We start from the raw sequence: 20,165 nt of genomic DNA on the forward strand, positions 1-20,165 counted from the left end.
CTCAAACACTGGAGATTCAAATTTTTCAAATGCTGATCTTGTATTCACAACTTTGTCTTTTTACTAACCACCCATAGCAGCTTGTGTGTGTGTGTGTGTGTGTGTGTGTGTGTGTACACACACACACATATAAATTTCTCAGATGGCTGAGTTGAGACCATGTGTAGGGGATATTCCTGACATGCATCCACAGCATCAGCCTTACATTAAAAAAAAGTGAATCAGGTCTGACCTTGGCTAGTTCTTGAACCAAGAAATTCCAGACGGGTAAGTAGATTGAGAAGTTTAAAAACACTGAATAGTGAAGCCTAACAAGAGAATCTTTGTGCTTTACCTGATGTGAAGCCACTGATTCAGGTAGTGGTTGTAGAAACAGCTGAATCCATAGTCATTCCAGATTCTTTCTCTTTAAACATATTTCTTTCTCTAAACATATTTCTTTCTCTTTAAACATATTTAATCTCGATTAATAATCAATGAGCAAAAGTTGCCTTTTCTGAGAGCTCTTCCATACCCAACCCAGCACCCAATTCTCTCTTGCTAATGTTGCTCTCTAAAGACCTATAATTTGGGGGGACTTCCAACCAGGTTTGGATTTCAACTATCTCTATAAATGAACAGCATTACAAATAATATACAATAGGGCTATAAATGTTATGAAGATAATTTGGACAAATTGCTTTGGATCTCATGTGAGCACAGCATCTCTCATTTATTTACAATTTTTCCCAAGACTGAAAGCAGGTCCCTTTGCTTTCAGAGCTCTATTATAGATTACTTTAATGATTCTATTCGTTAGAAGCGTACAACCCTTCTCAGGGTCAAGTAGAAGCCTGAAAAAAGATTTTAGTGCTTTAATTTACAGCAGATACTGTATTCACATGAGATTTAAACCACTTCTGAGTAATTTTCAAAACACAAAGCTTTATTAGCTACTATATACATTACAAAATAAGTACTTTATGAACAACTGCTTGAAATAAATTATACTACATAATGAATATTATTGTATATTTATAATTACTTGAGTTCTGTTGGCTTTTAACAAATAAACTACATTTCCTTGAAAAGATATCATTTAAGTCCTAAAAAATAATGTTTGTACTGGAGTATGTTTAATGCAGGACAGTAAATTTGCAAGCAACTGTACTCATAGAGTACTAGAGACAAAGTGAGTACTAGAGACAAATTAATTGCCTGAATCAGGCTTTTATTTAAAGGAATATTTAATATGTCTGAGAGATATTAATTCTCCCTTAATGAAAAAGGAACTCTATGAAAATGAGACAGAGTAAAGAATCTTGACACTAGACCAGATAAGATTTGTGTTTCAGTTTATCACTGTCTGCTCTTTTGTTTTGGAGGTTGATTTAAATGCAGGATTGTCTTCCTTTTGGGTGAATACAATCATTTTACAAAAATGCTAATTTCCATATTCCCCTATAAAAAAAGGTAAAGATTTCCTCTGTCTAGTTGTGTCCAAATCTAGGGGACAGTGCTCATCTCCATTTCCAGCTGAGGGAACCAGCATGTCCTACACTTCCATGGTCATGTGGCCAGCATGACTATACCCTGAGGCACACGGAACACTGTTACCTTCCCACCAAAGTGGTATCTATTTATCTACTTGCATTTGCATGCTTTCAAACTGCTAGGTTGGCCAGAATATAGCAATCCATTAATTTAGATGCTTTTAGTGCTTTCCAATCTTGTACAGTTAACTAAAGAGAAAAAAACTAGCCGTCTATCATAGCTGGAAAAAAAAATTACCTAGTTGTATGAATTTTCTAGACCAAAAAAGGAAAAGAATTTTAGTCAAGTCAGAACATGATGAAGAGTTGGGAAAGTTAGAAATATTCTTTGACTTTTTTTTATACAAACTGAAAATTCCTCTCTCAAACTATTTCACTTCATATTAAAGGATTGGAACATTAAGAATTCTAAAACCACAAAAGTAGAAAATGTGCTTACAATTTTGAAGCCAACCCACACTTTTTGTGAAATCCTATTTCATACCTCTAGGGACCAGAAAAAAAATTGTCAATCCTATCTTAAAATATAAGGGCACATTCAGACTAACAGTTTAACAGGCTCTCTTCCAGCCATGAGACTGCATATTATAAGTCAGTATCAACAGCTCCTCCATCAACAGCTATTTCTCCTGTGCTTTGGTAAATTGAGAGAAAGATGGTGCTGGCCTAACAGTTTTCTGTGAGGCAAGTTAATGTGCAGTGGTTTGTGGATTTCATGCAGGAAATAAGGACATCTGCCAATAAGTCTCCCTAACATGAGACATAGGGAGAAGAGGTAAGGTCTGATCTATGCCTAGACTATTGTCTTGGGTTTATGTCAACTCATAAAATATTTCTATGGTCTTTTTAGAGTTGCCAACAGAAAGGGAAGGGGGAGTAATGCAGCAGTTTGCAAACTGAAACTGCATTCCATAAATGCTTTCAAAGATAGTAACTAGGTGACTGAAGTTTCTGCCACACAAAATTGTAACTGGAAAGCATGATTGATGACTGTTGGCTATGGATGTGTCCCATTGGAGAATATGAATTACGATAGAGCCAGGGGGTGGGGGAAAAGCAGGTTCAAGGATGACAATGAATTATGTGTCTCAGAGTGGGCTACACGCAGGCAGTGTGGACAGTTTAACTCCCAATAAATCCTTTTTAAGTTTTGGAAGTTTGGCTCAAGAATTATTATTTAAATGGGAGTAACTGCCGGAATCCTGACAATTTAGCCATTAGTTTAGTACTTGATCCAGGGGGTGAATGGGAGTTTTCTACCTATCCTGCTGTACTCAAAAATCCTTATATATCCCATGGATGATTTGTGGATTATTCTTTTCACCCTTCTAACTCACCTGTCTCGTATTTGCTTGTCTGTCTTTCAAGTTATTTCTTGCTCAAATGCTCATTTTATCACTTGTACGCTCTCTCCCATTCGTTCATCTTTTTCCACCACTTGTCTTTCTTTATTCATCAGTTCTCATGCTTGTTGTATTGGTTACTCATGCACTTCTATCATTCTCTTCATTTGCCCTTTCTTGCTTTCACTTGTCTGTCTTGTGATAGAACTGTCTATCATTTTTGCTTGACATTTCTGCTCATTTTTTTACTTGCTCATCTTTCTCGTTTTTGTTTGTCTATTTCTGTTATATTCTCTTTTGTTGAATCTAGAAATAGCTGATAGGGATGGTTGATAGGTTCTATAAAGAGGCTTTCCCATTTTATCCAGGTACGTTCTGGCATTGTTTTTAACGTGTCTAGTAATCACACATGACAAAAGAACCATATAATGTCTGACTGCACTTGGTAAAGCATTACTCAAGCATCGTGCAGACAAATGCCTGATGTCTGAATATTCCTAATATCCATGCCAAAATAGCCTCTCTTTGACTTTAGGGGAGAGTGGTTCCCACAGCAACAGAAAATAGTCTATTGGAATTGAGCTAACCTGAGCTTCTAGAAGTAAAATATGGCACACTGTGTATATAGCAAGTCCTATGATGGGAAAAGATAATAAACACAATTAATTATTAACAATTATGGATTGAATAAATGAAAAGTTTAGCAGGTGTAGCTCTAGGATGCTGATAAAGAGAAGGTCCAAATTAGGACATTTCATTCAAGAATGATTAGCAAAGAAATATTAACTCCTGTTAGGGAGACATGTGGATGTGCCCTGGAGTACACAGTGCACATATTTAAGCAAATTTTGTGCATTCAGAATCAGCACGAAAGGGACCTACTTACTAGAATATCATGTTAGATACTGATTTGGGGTATCAGAAAGATTAAGAAAAAATATTGTCTTAAAAATTATAGCATGTTAGTTATATTTACCACATCTGCATACATACGAATGCAGCGTATTTAAAGCATAATCCATAATGTATTAAATGAGGACGTCAATCCGTTTATATCTTGGGCTGTAGAAGCTTGAACCTTTTAAATTTTCTTAATAACTTCTGAACTAAAAAAATAGATGTCACTTTGCTAATTTGGGTAATTTTATTAATTAAACATTTTCCTCAGATTTAAGAGACTATATATAACAATTCTTAATAGTAAAACAAAAAGATTAATGATGTATCTATAAGGTCTAAATATGTTTGCCTCAATGGTTAAGTCCTTTAAAAAGATGAATGCTCTTCCTAACACATGGTGCTTTTTTGATATTCTCTTTTGAGACCTCATTTGTTATTTCTTCTGGTTCTTTCACTTTTGCATCTTTATAGACATGTACAGTAGCAATTTCCAGAATATAGAAGCTATTACTATTCTGATAGCTGTTCGAGAATGTGGGGAAAACAAGTGACTGGGAAGAATACGAATTTCAACAGAGATGCAAACAATGAGAGGATGAGAAATGAGCTAGATATATTAAGAGGAAGAATGTATATCAAAATCCTGTTGCACTCTTAACTTGCAATTCCATTTGTACTTAACTGACAATTAAGCATCACTGAAATTAGTGAGATTTCTTACAAGACATTAATACAATACATTAATTTTGTACTAAAGCACTAAACGAACAAGATCACTAAAAATAACATGGTCTAAGGAGAATATTTAGATTAAATTAGGAAGTTTTACTTATGGGGCACTTTAACAAAATGTTTAGAAAGCTCCCAGATATAAAACGCTGTGTTCTGTATCCCTTCCCTTAAATAAAATAATGACAGCATCTATGTTAATGGTTCTTAGAGTTCACCCCTTTTACCATACTCCAATAATATTATTACCTTGCTTCCCCCCAAAAGACAGACACTGTTGTTTTTAACAAGTAATCCATGACAGTCCCAAACTGGATCTTGGATTCATAAACAAGCAATTACAAGGTGCTCCATTATAGTTATAGCAATAGCATCTAAACTTATATATCACTTCACATATTGCCCCCAACAATCTGGGTCTTCGTTTTACCAACCTCAAGCTGAGTTGGCAGTTGGCAGTCAACAGAAGTAGCCTGCAGTACTGCATTCTAACCACTGCGCCGCCACAGCTCTTATCTTTAGAATATTCCCAAATCACAACCAGTTTAAGAATCCCTAATCCATGTTATGCCACAGCTGCATAGAAATGACTAGCACTAGTTGATCTTGCTATTTTATTTTCGCTAAGATTAATTTTAAATAAAAAAATTAGAATGGATACCAGTTTTCATTTATTGCTTCCAACAATATATTTGAAGCTATTCCTGCACATGCCAGGATCTAAGAATTTAATCTTGCCACACGGCAGGTAGGTAACCTAATGCCATTTCAGCCAAGAATTGTTGTACTGAGTTTACCCACAAAATCTTAAACTCAAGAGGAAAGGACTTCAAAGGGCAGCTTTCAAATGGCTTTTCAAATCTTACCCTTCTGCTTATCTGGATGATTAGCTTCATGTCCCTTGAAAGATAACCTATATCCAATTTTTATGTAAAGTGGAGGAGTGTTACTATAGATTTAAATGTATACAAGATCAAGAAAGCACATAAAATTCAAGAAACTCAATAAAAGAAAAAGAAAATAATGATAAATTCCTGTGAGTTATATGTCTGTGTGGAAAGATGGAGGTGAGTGGGAGGAAAAAGAATGGCCCCTCTTTTCTTAAGGCTCAGTGAGCACACCACAATGTCAGTGGTGAATTAGTAGAAAGACACAAAGGCATAGCCTATATGTTATTAAATACAGAAGTTACTAAGTGTAACAAAAGGCAATGAAGGGGAAATCAGGTTCTTTGTCAGCATTCATGACATAATACCCAACCATATTATGTACAACGATGAACACAGACTGTAGAGATACCGTAGCTACAAATCCATCGCTGGAACTGGAGAAATGTAACATTTTGCACAATTGAAATATAATCTTGACAGAAAAATAAAGCGTACTTATGACACATAGCTACTTGAAATGTAACTGTTCTTTATTCTAGATTGGCAAATATTGGTAATGTTCCTGATTAGAACTACATGCAGTGATATGAAGAATTGTGACTAAAAATGTATTATTTCCTTTCCTTTGTGGTTTTCTTTGTGGAAAACAGGCTTATGCTACATGCTATGATAGATGGTGACCAACTTTTATTAGTTCAAGGGTTGCATCAGGCTTTGGGTGGCAAAGAAGGGCCATATACCAAAAGTTAAATAGGGCCAGGTTCCAATTTTGCACAGGGAATTTTGGATTTGTCAAAAGGTGAAATAGGTATCTTGCGTCTCTGCAAACATAATGGCATAATTTTGTTCCTTAAAATATGCAAACTCTGGGAACTGGAAAATAGTTGTGGCCTTCTATATTAATCATATTAAGCTGTTAAGAGAACAAGAATTTTAAGAATAAAAGTATATTCTGAAAACTGAATTAACTTTTAGTTACAACAGGTTGTACCCATGAAGAATTATAGTCTTGCTATATTTTTTTCTCTTTGAAAAGAATGTTGTAAGTTGCTGACATAACTATGACAAGGGAAAATCACTCTCACTCATTAGGGCTCCACAGCCAAAGTAATCAGTAGCAGGAATTGTGCTTTCTTTGGCAAGAGAAAAACTCACATAATCAATTAACTTATGCTATTTATTTTTAAAAAAAAACAGTCTTCTGGTTTCAAGAGAAGTCAAAGTATTTTTAGGCACTGGTAGGGATGCAACAGAAAACACAGGGTAGATAGAACACTCATAGAATTTTTCTTCTCAAAAATTACAATTTAGAGCCATGTTGATGCAGCGATTAAGGCATCAGGCTAGAAACTGAAGATTGTGAATTCTAGTCCTGCCTCAAGCACAAAGGCAGCTGGGTGATCTTGGGTCAGTCAGTCTCTCCCAGCCTTAGAAAGGAAGGAATGGCAAACCACTTTTGAAATCTTTCCAAGAAAACTGCAGGAACTTGTCTAGGCCATCGCTAGAAGTTAACATTGTCAAATGTACCAAAAAAGTTACAATTCAGCAAATAATTTTAAAGCTTTAATTGATAAGCTTCATGATACTGTACTTAAAATATGTAAGATTGCTATACTATATATATATATATATATATATATATATATATATATATATATATATATATATATATATATCTTTCTTGAACTTTCAACCCATTAACCTCACTTCCCAATCTCATTTCCTTGTTCGAAAAATAAGCCCCTTCAGTGCTGTCTCATGAGAATATTTAAGAGCATCTAGATTTAGTGAACAGTAACTCTGAACTTCAATAATAAAGCAGTTGGTAAATTAATAAGAGCACAGGGAGTCCATTTCATCATAACCTTACAAGGAGCATATATGATATGTTTCCTACATCCAGGTTTGATTTCCAAACACAAATCAATATTAAAATGTTAGCATAAATGTGAGCTTATTTATAAACTAAAAGTCATTTGTATTACTGACAACCAGCTATTGTACTTTTGCCAGAATCAAGTTTCTAATAGGTGGTTTTTAATTATGAAAATTTCAGAGATAATACTCAATCCAGATAGGGTTTTTAACAACGGGCAAAGCTCTGAAAAGTATACTTCTATCCCAGGATTCTAAACCAAATGAGGATATCATTCAGGTTAAAAGGAAAAGGTGTCTTGCATTCAAGAGATAATTTTATATATTTTGGTCTTTAGAGAAACACCATTCCTCTGGCTAAGAAAAAGGAGAATGCTTCATTTAAACTTGTGTTTATTGTAAGCATGAAGTAAATATTGCAATACATCTAAAACTGTTCCACCAATTAATGGTGAGGGGTTTTTTTAGTTGATTAATTTTATTATATAATCTGACTAATCAATTGGATGTCACTATTGTTGAAATCATGTTTTTTGAACTTGATGGACTTCCTAACATATTGCCAAATCTTTAAAAAAACAAAGCTAGCAGTCTCTTCAGAAACAGCCTTGGTGTCGAATCACAGTACAGGTAGTCCCCGACTTACAACAGTTCGCTTAGTGACCATTTGAAGTTACAATGGCATAGAAAAAAATGACCTATGACCATTTTCACACTTATGACCATTGCAGCATCCCCCATAGTCACGTGATTTACATTCAGATACTTGACAAATGGTTCATATTTATGACAGTTGTCGTATCCTGGGGTCATGTGATCCCCTTTTGCAACCTTCTGACAATCAAAGTCCATGGGGAAGCCAGATTCATTTAACAACCATGTTGCTAATTTAACCACTGCAGTGATTCATTTAACAAATGAGGCAAAAAAGGTCGTAAAATGGGGCAAAACTCCCTAAACAAATTTCTCACTTAGCAACATAAATTTGGGCAAGGACTACCTGTACAGAAGAAGATTTATGGCAACCAGGAATATTGGGGGGTTCTTACTTCACCTCACACAACCTGCTGTAAATATAATGTGACAAGAGGATGAACACTCAATTCCAAGCGTTCACCCCCAACATGGCATGGCACCATGTTGAGTAAAGCGATTGATAGTTGAAACAAGCCCAAGGAATTCCCTATCTTGTCCCACATTAAATCAGTCAGGACAGGGTCAATCAGTGGCCTACTTCTACTAGCAGAATTAAAATTACCCAAGAAGGGAAATCCGGTTTAGACCAGAATGCTTACCTATTGCCTCAAGCCCTGCAGGACATTAATTTTTTAAAATTGATTTTCTATTAAATAGATTTCTTAGAGCTTAATAAACATCGTGTTGCCTTACTATTTAATGTGCTTAACAATACAAATTTATATTCTTAATCTCCACCCCTTTTTTTCCAACCATTGGTAAAATAGATTCCATGTTTGATAATAGTCTACATCTAATTTCTGTTTCATTTTCAATCTCAATCTATCAATTTCTGAACAATCTAGTATCTTCCTGACTATCTCTTCATCTCTGGATAACATAATTTAATCCAAGGCCGTCTGGTTTTCTGCCTCCTGCCTGACTGGGGAACTATTTTTCCACTTAAAAGTACGCTTGAAAGACAACAAATTCCACATAAATTATTCTGGAATTGGGACAGTCTTGGGCACATTTCAAAGGTGCTGGGTTTCAACACGAGGCCAGGCACCTCTGCATCATTTCATGGCAAAAGCAGCAGCAACCGGGCATACCACCATCTACTCGGGCTTCACATTCTTCAGCAGCCCTGCCCACTCACCTGCGGATCGTGGTCCTGCGGCCGGCAGGCTGTCTGTAGGGCCGCTGTTTTTCATCCAGGGAAAAGCCGGGGCCTCCATACCACTTCCCCAACCTTCACCCCTTGCTTATCTCGGTGGTTTGCGCGGCAGCAATCCCTCCACGCAAGCCCGAGACAAACCATGCCACCACGGAGGCCCAGGCGCCTCAGCGGAGAAAAGCGCTCGCGTGATGAGGGCGCCGGGGAAAGCGGCTGGGGATGGTTGGGATTGTCCCGCGCTTTGCTAAAACTCCCTGCAACTACGGCTTTTCTTTTGAAAAGGCCGCACGAAATCTGACTGAGCACTTTCAAATGAGACGGCTTGAGGATTTATCGGCGCCTGAATTTGAGGGGCAAAACGCGACTGGGGGAAGGTGCAAAGGAGCTGGCCTCAGTAACCCTCTTTGATCTTTTGAGAGCAATAAAATCCTGTACTTCCGTTAGCCGAAAGTGCGTGCATTTATTGTGTGTGTGTACGGGCGGTTTCCACTTGATGATAAATGGGATAACCTGCCTGGAGCAAATATAGGCATTCAGCCTCTAGTGGATATTCATGTTTATTCCCCACAGGTGTAATGATCTTCATAATCTCGGTGGAAAGTCTGAGTTGAATACAGTTACTTTTGAGAAAATCCCATAAGTTTGTAAAGAAAGGCATGCGGCAAAATTGGTTATACTTAATGAGAAACAACCTTTTGCTCGACAAAGAGGAAGTAAACCTATGTACTTTCTATCATAGTATACTTATGGCATAACAAAACAAAATTTTAAGGTGTTCAACTAATCTTGTGTTTGCTTCCAACTGAGTTTATCCTCCACCATGTGAGATAGGCTATTTGTTCATTGTTAGAATCATACCCACAATTTTCTTCCTCTATCTCAGAGCAGTGCGTACCGTAGTTCTTACACAGTGACCCCTGCCCTCCCATCCTACATCTAACAAGTCTGAGGAAGATTGAGCTGGGAGAAATTGACTCAAGGCATTTAGCTTCAATGACTAAGGATGGATTTGAACCTTCTGGGTTCTTAATCAACGTTAGAGGTCATATTCAGAAGTCTTTCCATCAGTTTTCTACCTACAATATTCTTCTGAAGTTGGTTACATTGAAACAGCATTAAACTACTTAGAAAATCCATATTTTCTACTGTAATGAAAAAGATCCTTGATCTGAAATATGAGGTTGACAATGGAGGGGAAAGCAACCAAGCATTTGAAGAACAATGGCAATATACAAAAAATACATTGAAGATGGAGGAGATTCTGAAAAGCAAGTTGAATTAATAAAACAATTTCAGACCAGTGATACTTTGAATTACCTTTATCATAAATATGCATTTTAATAGAGTTATTATAAAATAAATCTTCTTTACTTGGGTAGAGGGGTTGATAGAAACTGTATTGTAGTGCATTTGGAGGATACCACATTGGAGAAAGATGCTTCAAAATTAAATATTTATAATTTTTCTTCCATCTTACCCAAGATTTATTGTTTTGCTCATTGACACTATTACTATCTTTTTCATGAAAGATAAAATATGTTGTCTTCACTATGTACTGTCTAATGAATTATAATGAATTTGTAACTATTGGTGTCTTATAATGTTGATAATTATGACAAATACAGTTCAAATATACACAAGTTCTTTTGATCTCAATTTGCAACTATAAATGGATCTATTGAATCAGGATGTTCAGGGAATAATGAAATGTTTCTCTAGCAACTTTTCAAAATATCCCAATAAGGCTTCAGGCTTTTCCACTCAGTTGAATTCCTGCTAATATGGCTCAGAAAATATGAAACATGGTACTTCTATTTTGTTTCTAATCAAAGAGGAAAATATTTTTCAGCATTTTGTTGTCCATCTCAACATATTGATTCAGAGGAACTAACAATACATGAAAACATGCCAACAATACAAAAGTTAGAGCAATAATGTAGCTACCTACAACAACCACAAAAGCTCATAATAAACATGCATAACTAATACAATGCAATCAAGATTTCTGATAGTTAAACTGGCCCGAAACCCCTTATCCATCCTTATATAATGATCTCATCTAACATCCTGGTTGAAAGCCTGAGGAAAAAGCCAGGTTTTCAAGGTATTCCCCAGCTTTGCTGGCTGGGGAATTCTGGTAGTTGAAGTTCTCCAGGGTTAAAGTTGCCAAGGTTGGAGAAGGCTAACACGATTGGAGGCATCTAAATTTGGGTGGGGTGGGGTGGGGTGGGGGTACGGAATCCTGTTTTAAGGCAAGTGCAAGGGCCCTGCTCAACTATATTATTTCAGAAAAGGGACCCAGAGCATGCCTACCCTGTTGGATTTGGCAGGATGAATGGAAGCAATTGGAGATGGCAATCCCATAAATAACCTGGACATATGGGAATTTAAAGATTACTGCTACATCTTGAATTGCGCCCAGAAACCTACTTAGAGTCAGTGCAGCTTATGATGCAGTGGTGTTAACGTGGTGTGCCCAAAACTGCATTTGTTACTGTAAAGGTCCTTCTGCTCTCAGCTGCCACCTGCCCAAGCAGCAGCAATGTGATCTCCAAATAGCAAACAACCCTGGGAAAATCCATCCAACCCAGAATCAAAGATAGAAAATCTCCGTGCCCCTAAAACTCAGAGCTGCTTTTATTTTATTAAGACTGAACTGAAGTCTGCTTTCCCACAGTCCTGAGACACTGTGGGGAAAAAGCGTGCTGACACCATTTGGGTGGCCAGGGAAGAGATGTACAACTGAATATTTTCATCAGCATGCTGATAATACTTAATTCCCTGCCAGTGGATGACCTTTAAATATACCATGTAGATATTAAATAGGTCTGAGAAAAGAATAGAATCCTGAGATGCCTTGTAATATTACATCATTCTTCACATCCAACACTAATTGGAACTGGCATTGAAAGACGGTGGAGAGCCACTGCAAAACTGTCTCCCACTCCCACCTCCCTAATACCATAGTTAATGGTATTGAAAACTTCTGAAAGATTCAAAATGGTGAGGGAAGATGTACCTTTCATCCTGAGCTCCCAGAACTCATCAACACATATGATCAATAAATTTCAGTAGTGAAACCTGAAATCTGATTGAAAAAGATCCAGATAATCCATTTCCTCTAGGGTCCTCCATGAGCTATAAGCTTACTATCTTCTGAACAATCTTCCCTAAAAAGCTGGAAAAAGATATGGATACCCCAAAAGTAAAACGGAGAATAAGAGGAATCTTTTCCATCATATTTTTGAGACTATTGTTAACAAATTATGAAGTGTAAATGTCATTTTTTCCCCAGTAGTCTATTTGAGCAGTAACTTTAACCTTTATTTTGAAAGGCATGAGGAATGTTATCCTTAGAAATTGCTCCTGACGGAGATATAGGAGGTAGCTATTAAAAATCTGGTTTTAATAAAAAGGTCAAGCCTACATGTCATTGAAACTTTATTTTTGACTATTAAGGTGCCTCAGCCTTGATCCCAGGAGCATTTTCACAAAGAAAAATGCAAAACTAGGACTGTGGATATGTAATCTTTTTGCCTTTTTGGCTTGGTAGAATATGACATTGAAGGACATTTTAGTCCTTAAAACCCACTTCAGAAAACTGTTTTATGCATGCCATCATCTCAGGTGACAGTCTTTATATTTCTCTCAAACATGCCTAATTTAACTACTACAGAATAGAGTGCTCTCCTTTTTGAGAATTTTATTTACAGGACTGACGATTCAGGTCATTTTTCCTCTCTGGGGAACACATCTTTTTCTGAAAGCAGGTACACATTGACCTACCTAACTTCCCATAAACTGTCTGTGGGAATAGAATTTACGGAATTCATCTTAAGGAAAACTGACGCGGATACCATAAAAGAAAGTGCTGTGTGGAGAAGTTCACACTTGCACAAACACAAAGGCAATGGGGAATCAGCAAAAGAGATCCTCATGGCTAGAACAGAATATGTCTGTCACATCTTCTTACATCATGGTTAGAGTCACCATCTCTGTGGAGTCTTGACGCAGGAAGATGAAGTCAGTTATACTTTCCACAACATCTTCACCTATTTGTGTCAGGTGGCACTAGCAGCTAATTTTAAGGTTTTTTTTTCATGATGAACATTAAACTAGTTTTTGCATTTTCTATCTTCAACAAGAGGATAGTTTCCTGCTTCCAGCCACCAATAGTATCATCAGCAAAGTTGGAGTTGATAATATTTCTTACAGCATTTTCCAATTCAGGTTTCTACTCCAGCAGATTTCTCATAATCTGTATCTAAACTAAGTAGATAGAAAATATATAGTCTTGATGAAAACTTTTTCCAGCAAGAACCATTTTCTTGCTTATACTTTTTTTTAATTAATGGAGAGGTCTAGTATGCTTTAAAAAAAGGCTATCTATAGTTTGTTGGTTTCATATAGTCAAAAGAGTTAGTATAGTCAATAAAACAAAAGTACATTTTTTGGGAAGTCTCTTAACATTTTCCATTATCCACTGTATATTTGAAATGGGACCCCAGATATCACTGCCTCCTCTGAAGCCTTTGATAATTCTCTTCCCTTGTATTGTTAAAGTCTGCGTTATAAAGCTCTGAAGATTATTATACTAGAAGGTGGAAATAAGTGCAGTTGCTCAGTAGTTTGAACATTTATGGAGGTTCTTTTAGGGAATATCAGTAGACCCAGGCAAAATGTGTGAACGAGCCAGTGAGGGATATGAGTACCAGCTTGATCTGGAAGAATTCTATTCCCCAAATAGTTTTTGCACATGTCTATTTTTTATATTTTCTGATTGATAGTTTGTGAATATGCATTTATACTGTTTAATAGAACAAAATGGAAATAGTTTGTCATTATGCTTCTTCTAGGAAGGCTTTTTTGTCTTTCTAGTCTTTCTCATAACCCTGTAGTCCTATGATATAAGGAGTTTGCATGCCCAACCTTGCTTAGCTTCTGAGAATAGACAAGACTGGCAAACAGATGCTATTGGCTAAGTAGAATATTCAGTGGAATATTAATATTAATCTCTTGCATATACAATAATCCAGAGTAATTATTGTCAAATAAACATTATTATTGCATGCATCATGTCCAAAGTGATTATTTGACATGTGTCTCTTTGGATGTTAGGGATCCACTTGGTTTCTAGCTATATTTTCTTTCTCTCCATAAGTTGTTAAAAACTATAACTGGATTGCTGTTAAAAATAAATAGAATTAATTCTTGTTTTACTGTATTAAACTTTTAACTTTGGGGAGAAAATATGCTTCATGATCAATAAATATTTCATCCCTTCTATTTCCTTGGCTAAAAGGCACTGGGTGCAACCAAGGAAGGAAAATCCTCACCAGCAGCTGCCAATGAATACAATTATTTCACAGAATCCTGTTCCATTTAAAGGGACTGTCAACCTGGCTGACAGTCTGATTGATTATGAACTGGAGTTGAATAATCAAACTTTGAGGCATTCATTCTAAGGTTTCTTCAGTGTTCTCATTATGTTTTGTTTTGTTTTTAGTGTAAGACACCTTGAATTGCCTTGTGATTGAGGTGGCATTCAGGTTGATTAAATAAAATCAATCACTCTTACAAAGTATATGTTTACTGTTATATTGGTAGATCGCTTCCAAGGAGAGACGCGAGAATAGTGACTTTCAAGCTCTTTTATTGTGTGCTCACATCAGCTCATCCGGCTTCGGATCGGTGGCGGCTTATATTGAACTTGCCCTCGGCGCCGCGGCCAATGACATCGTTTCAAATCTCCCGCGATCGGTTTATCCAATTGCGGGTGATTCGCAATGGGCCAATCACTGCGACTTACTCAGCCAATCCAAGCGCGGTGCGTTTTAACCAAGCAGAATCAAGTATTACAAGAATGCTAATACAGTGATACAGAACATTTACAATTGATACACTCAGACAAAAAGTTGTTGCCACACAGAATAAAATTAAAATGTTTGAATCTCATGATAAAATAATCCAAGCCCTCTCTCAAAGACTGAGAAATCACATTCCGAGCAGCTTGGCAACATGGTATGATGAGTTAATTCCAATCCAAGGCTACTGAGCTTTGGTGATGCAGTGGTTAGAATGCAGTACTGCAGGCTACTTCTGCTGACTGCTGGCTGACTGCAATTTGGCAGTTCAAATCTCACCACACACAAGGTTGACTCAGCCTCTATCCTTTTGAGGTTGGTAAAACGAGGACCCAGATTGTTAGGGGCAATATGCAATACAGCCCACTTAGAGAGGGCTGTAAAAGCAACGTGAAGCAGTATGTAAGTCTAAGTGCTGTTGCTATATATGCAAGACAAAATATTGGAATGTTTAATGCAGCCTCTAGTAACTGATAATGTTTTTGTGAGATTTCCCTGTCAAAATTTAATCAGCTTTCTTGGTTTCATCAGGATGTCAATTTATCATAAATCGAGTATAGTTGCAGGAATATTATTTAGGCAAACCCCAAGTGATAATATCTTGCAGTTCTCTAGGCAAGCAAGTTCATTAGAATATGCAGAAAAGAAATAATCTCCCTTGACTTGCCTCCAAGATTGTCAACAATCATAAAGAATTTAATGAAGTTTGTGAGATATCAAGACAACAAGGGAATAAGTCTTATATCCTGTCTCTTCCTGGAAGTTGGAGGGAGAATATTTCATGATCCTAGATTGTTTCCAAACACCTGAAAATATGATGTAAAATCATGTGAAATCCATTCAGATGCTGAATTACAGCAGTAGTCTTCCCAATAATTTTGCAAATATCAAGGTAATGATATAGATATCAACACAGATAAAGAAACAGTATCTGTGAAAAAAAATTCCTTCCCTGGCCGGGTTGTATAAGGTTTGGATCTTTGTGTTTCAAACTTTCTTTAGATCATTCAGCACAGGAGTTTCCCCCTCTGCTGGGAGGCCTTTTTATTTTAGCAGGCAATTCTTTTATTCTGTCCACTTAACAACTCTCACAATTGCTTAACAACCACAATTGGGAAAGTTAGAATTGTGTTCACTGAGTCAAGCTGTCACATGGGCATCTTGCTAAAACAATGGCAACAACTTACAAGTGAAATTCCGTGCTCATTTGTGGTCCTTGGTAACAAATTAAACCCCAACTTCTTAAATATTAATAAGCCAGCATATTATAAGATCTAATTAACCTTGTTTCATATTGTCCTGCCTACAAGTTATTCAGCACAAAATATGCTTTAAAGTTTACGTTCCTTAATATGCTGAGTAATTTGTAGGCAGAACAAGATGGAATAATATGGCTTATTAACATTTGATAAGTTTTTGGGGGGCTGATTTGTTATTTGTTTTATCTTGTTCAGAACTGGAAAAATTGATGAATGTGTTCCACTTTTCCTTCAATTAAATACCACCATTTGGAACAGCTCTTTGGTGTGTATATAGTGGGCTTAGTTTCTGCCAAATGAAAATATGTGCTCTCATTTCATTGGAAAAAGTATATAATCAATCTAAAATCAAGTATTGTATAGGTTTGATTGTCCTCGTGACATCAATTAATTAATGACAATTAAACATAGCTATCTGTACCAACTATTTGTACTTATGCCCACTGTTTGTAATTGGAACCAACCCATACTATTGGTTAAGTATCAAATTAATCTCCATTAGCTATTTTTCTTGAATACTTTAGACACAAGTTTTCAACATTTTTGTCATTTAAATCATGTAACAGTTATCTTTTTAATTAAATTGGTAAATTATTCATGATCTCAGTTTGTAGAGAGGTCAACAAATAATAGGGGTGTGTGTGTGTGTGTGCATTGATCTGAATGCTAGACAAAAAACAAACTTTTAAAGCTCAATAAATGTCCACGTGATGAGCAATATATCCCAGCTTACCTGAGAGCAACTGCAAGGCTATAAAGGGCGAGTCATATACGTTATATACGCTGCTTATTCATCATTATCTAGCAACTCCAGTCACAATTACATTAGCATGAATGAAAGGAGCCATTTATTCTGGGCATGGCATAAATGGCATTTTTTAAAAACCTATTGTAAAATCAGCTTTCAAGTGTACTTATAAACATTATCATCAGCTGTGGCATCGGATTCACACAATTCTATTACAAGTCAAGCTAATAAGGTTAATACGATTGATTGTGGTATTTAATTGTCTCAATATAAAACTGGTTTTAGTGAGGTTCTTCGCTGGAAAAGAAGGTTCTTCTTTTCAGCCTTAGAGTTTGACTATTCTTTTAAATGTAACCGATTTTATTTATTGCATAAAATTACCTTCCTCAAGATTCTGCTGTGAGTTCATGTCTAATGTCCAGTGTTTTCTTGAGCTCCTTGATTTAGACAACAGATTTTAGGCACTGTATATACCTGTACACCTTTATTTAAAATCGTATTGTGTTAGTACTATCTTAATAAGGAAAGCATTTTGCTCATTTTGTTGGATTAAATTTCAAATAATTAATTCAAAATTCTGATTGTAACCCTTAAATGTTGGTAGCTTTGTAACAGAATATGTAAGTATTCTTTCCTGTCTTGTGAAAGTGCTTGAGTACTATTGTTTCAGCTCTGAGTTTCTTTGATGACAAATGTACAAGCTATGCCTAATACCTAATCCACTTGTTCCACTGCCATCCTGTGAATGAAAGTGCTTCAAAGTGTAGTCTAAGCTGTGGTTTACGTAATAAATAATTATAAAACAGATAATGAGTTAGCATTATCATAAAGATGGTCCAAGTGCATATTACACTAAACCATAAAGTGGTTGTTTTGTTTTAGCTTAGACTAACTTTGTGGTTTACTTTAAATCATGGTTAACATGGCTTTGCAGAAGTTTTGAATTTAGCACCATAATTGAAAAATCTACAGGTAACAGTCTCAATCCCACTTCAAGACTAAGCTCCTATACCTTTAGTAGTAAGATTCTCATAAAACGTGACCATCCATTCAAAACACATCCTCTTTTCAAATTATTTAATTTGTATGTGTGTGCACAAATTTAAATAAAGAGATGCATTCTGAAAAGATTCTGTTTGGACCTGGCTTATAAATCAGCAAGCAGGTTGGTTCAGTCAAGGAGAAAAAAAGCACAAGATGAATGAGAAGAAAGAGGCACTGAACTTGGCAAACCAGAGATAAATCTTAAAGTTTTAACAGGATAATAGATTTGGAAGGGACTTGGAGGTTTGCTAGTCCAACCTCCTGCTCAAGAAGTAAACCTTCACACCATTTCAGACAAATGGTTGTAGCAGAGTATCTGCCCACATTATGTCCCATGGGTTGAAAGATAAAACAAATGTCTGAAAACAAAGGTTCTTAGAAAGTTCAGCCTGGAAGCTCACCAGGAATAACTTGGTATGGTTGCTTAGTTTTCCTTTTAGCCAATGAAAAATTAAGCCGTAACAGCCTTCAGATTTGCACTATGAAGCCACATCTTGCATCTCTAAAGTATCTTTAAAGCCATGTTTTCAGAAGTTAATTGGGTAAAAAGTGGCACCCAGGCGATTCTTCAAGCTGTTCATCTATTGATATGAAAATATTTCAGTATTCAGTAATGTCTCCAGCCAAATAATTAGATTGGCCAGTTTAAAAATACTTTCATAGCGATTTGGACTGTTGACCTAGTTAGCCAGCCAGTTATGCCCAATATATATACCAGGGATGTCAAACTCAAGGCCTGTGGGCTGGATCCAGCCCACGGGGTGCTTAGACCTGGTCCACGGGGCTGTCCTGGAAACAGTGAAGGACAGAGGCCCACGGTGCCTCTGCCAGTGAAAATGGAGCTCATGAGGGCCGTGTGTGCCCCCCAAGCTCCGTTTTCACTGACAGATGGTTGCAGGAGGCTATCATAGCCAGAAATGGAGCTCAGAAGCCCATTTTCGCTAGCAGAGTGTTCAGGCCACCATAGGCATCCCCCCTGACACGAATGACATCATGCTGGCCATGCCTACCCCGACCATGCCCATCCCAGTCCCATGAGGTCAAATACAACCCTGATGCGGCCCTCTGACAGGGTTCCAAGTAACATTCTCAAAAGAATTGAAACTCCAAGGCAGGCATTTCCCTCAAAGCTTGAATTTATTAGAGATGTCATATTGGAACATCTGGGAAAACCCGAATTTGAAAACCCCTGGGTTTTCCCCACCCAAAGTAAAATCAAAGTTCCTTCCCCTGCACCCACATGGTCATCACATGGTCCAATCAGATCACTGTCCCAACTGTAGTTGACTCCCTGTCATGCCCTCATCCTCAATGAAATCGAGTTTGACACCACTGATATATACTGTATATAATGTAGAAAATCAGCTCAGTGAGGAGAGAATATATATTAAAGCTTTACATAAACGTAGGGGTGGGATTCTACCAGTTCGGACCGATTTGGGCGAACTTGATGCTAAATTTGCATCTGGTTTGCCAAACTGGTATTTGAACCAACTGACTGTCCCCGCCTGCCACACCCCTCCCCTTCCCTCCCAGGGGTCTCCACACAGCCCATTTTTGATGCAGGTAAGTGCAGGGTCCACGCAGAGGCTTTGGGAGGGGGGAACATGGGCCTTCCAGAAGTCCGGAAACGGGCCTGTTTCTGGCTTCCGGAGGGCCTCCAGAGCCTATGGGAGGCCATTTTCGCCCTCCCAGAGACCCGAGGGAAGCCTCTGGACTCTTGGGAAAGCAAAAAATAGCCCTCCCGGAAGTTCTGGTAGGCCATGCCCACCCAGCAACTGGGTAGCGAAGTGGTTGCTGGGATTTTTGAATCCCACTCCTGCATAAACGTAGTCCTTGATTAATGACTGAATGCTTAGCAATCATTTAAGTTATGGTAGACCTCCCCCAAAAGATACTTACAACATGGAATTCAAAGAAACCCTAATTTTTTTAAAAAAATTTTTTTATTGATTTTCTATTAAATACATTTCTTAGTGCTTAAAAGAAACCCTGATTTGAAGTTATAATAATCAGCCCCCCTCCAGTCATATGGCTACATTTTGGGCACTTGGCAACAGGCCCGCATGTATGGCCATTTGCAGCATCTTATAGTCATGTGACTCTGATTTACTATGTCTTTGCAAGAA

General features: G+C 37.1%; 1 protein-coding gene across 1 annotated transcript in view; it reads right to left on the reverse strand.

Moving 5' to 3' along the window:
• Nucleotides 1-9,182, reverse strand: part of MEI4 (meiotic double-stranded break formation protein 4) — a 49,491-nt gene extending 40,309 nt beyond the window's left edge. The window contains exon 1 of the mRNA XM_026726540.2: nt 9,104-9,182. Coding sequence (XP_026582325.2) covers nt 9,104-9,182 — 79 coding nt within the window. The remainder of the gene's footprint in view (nt 1-9,103) is intronic.
• Between the last annotated feature and the right edge of the window lie 10,983 nt (nt 9,183-20,165).

Source organism: Pseudonaja textilis, chromosome 1, assembly GCF_049901715.1.
Source record: "Pseudonaja textilis isolate UNSWEBS1 chromosome 1, rPseTex1.2, whole genome shotgun sequence".
Lineage (NCBI taxonomy): Eukaryota > Metazoa > Chordata > Lepidosauria > Squamata > Elapidae > Pseudonaja > Pseudonaja textilis.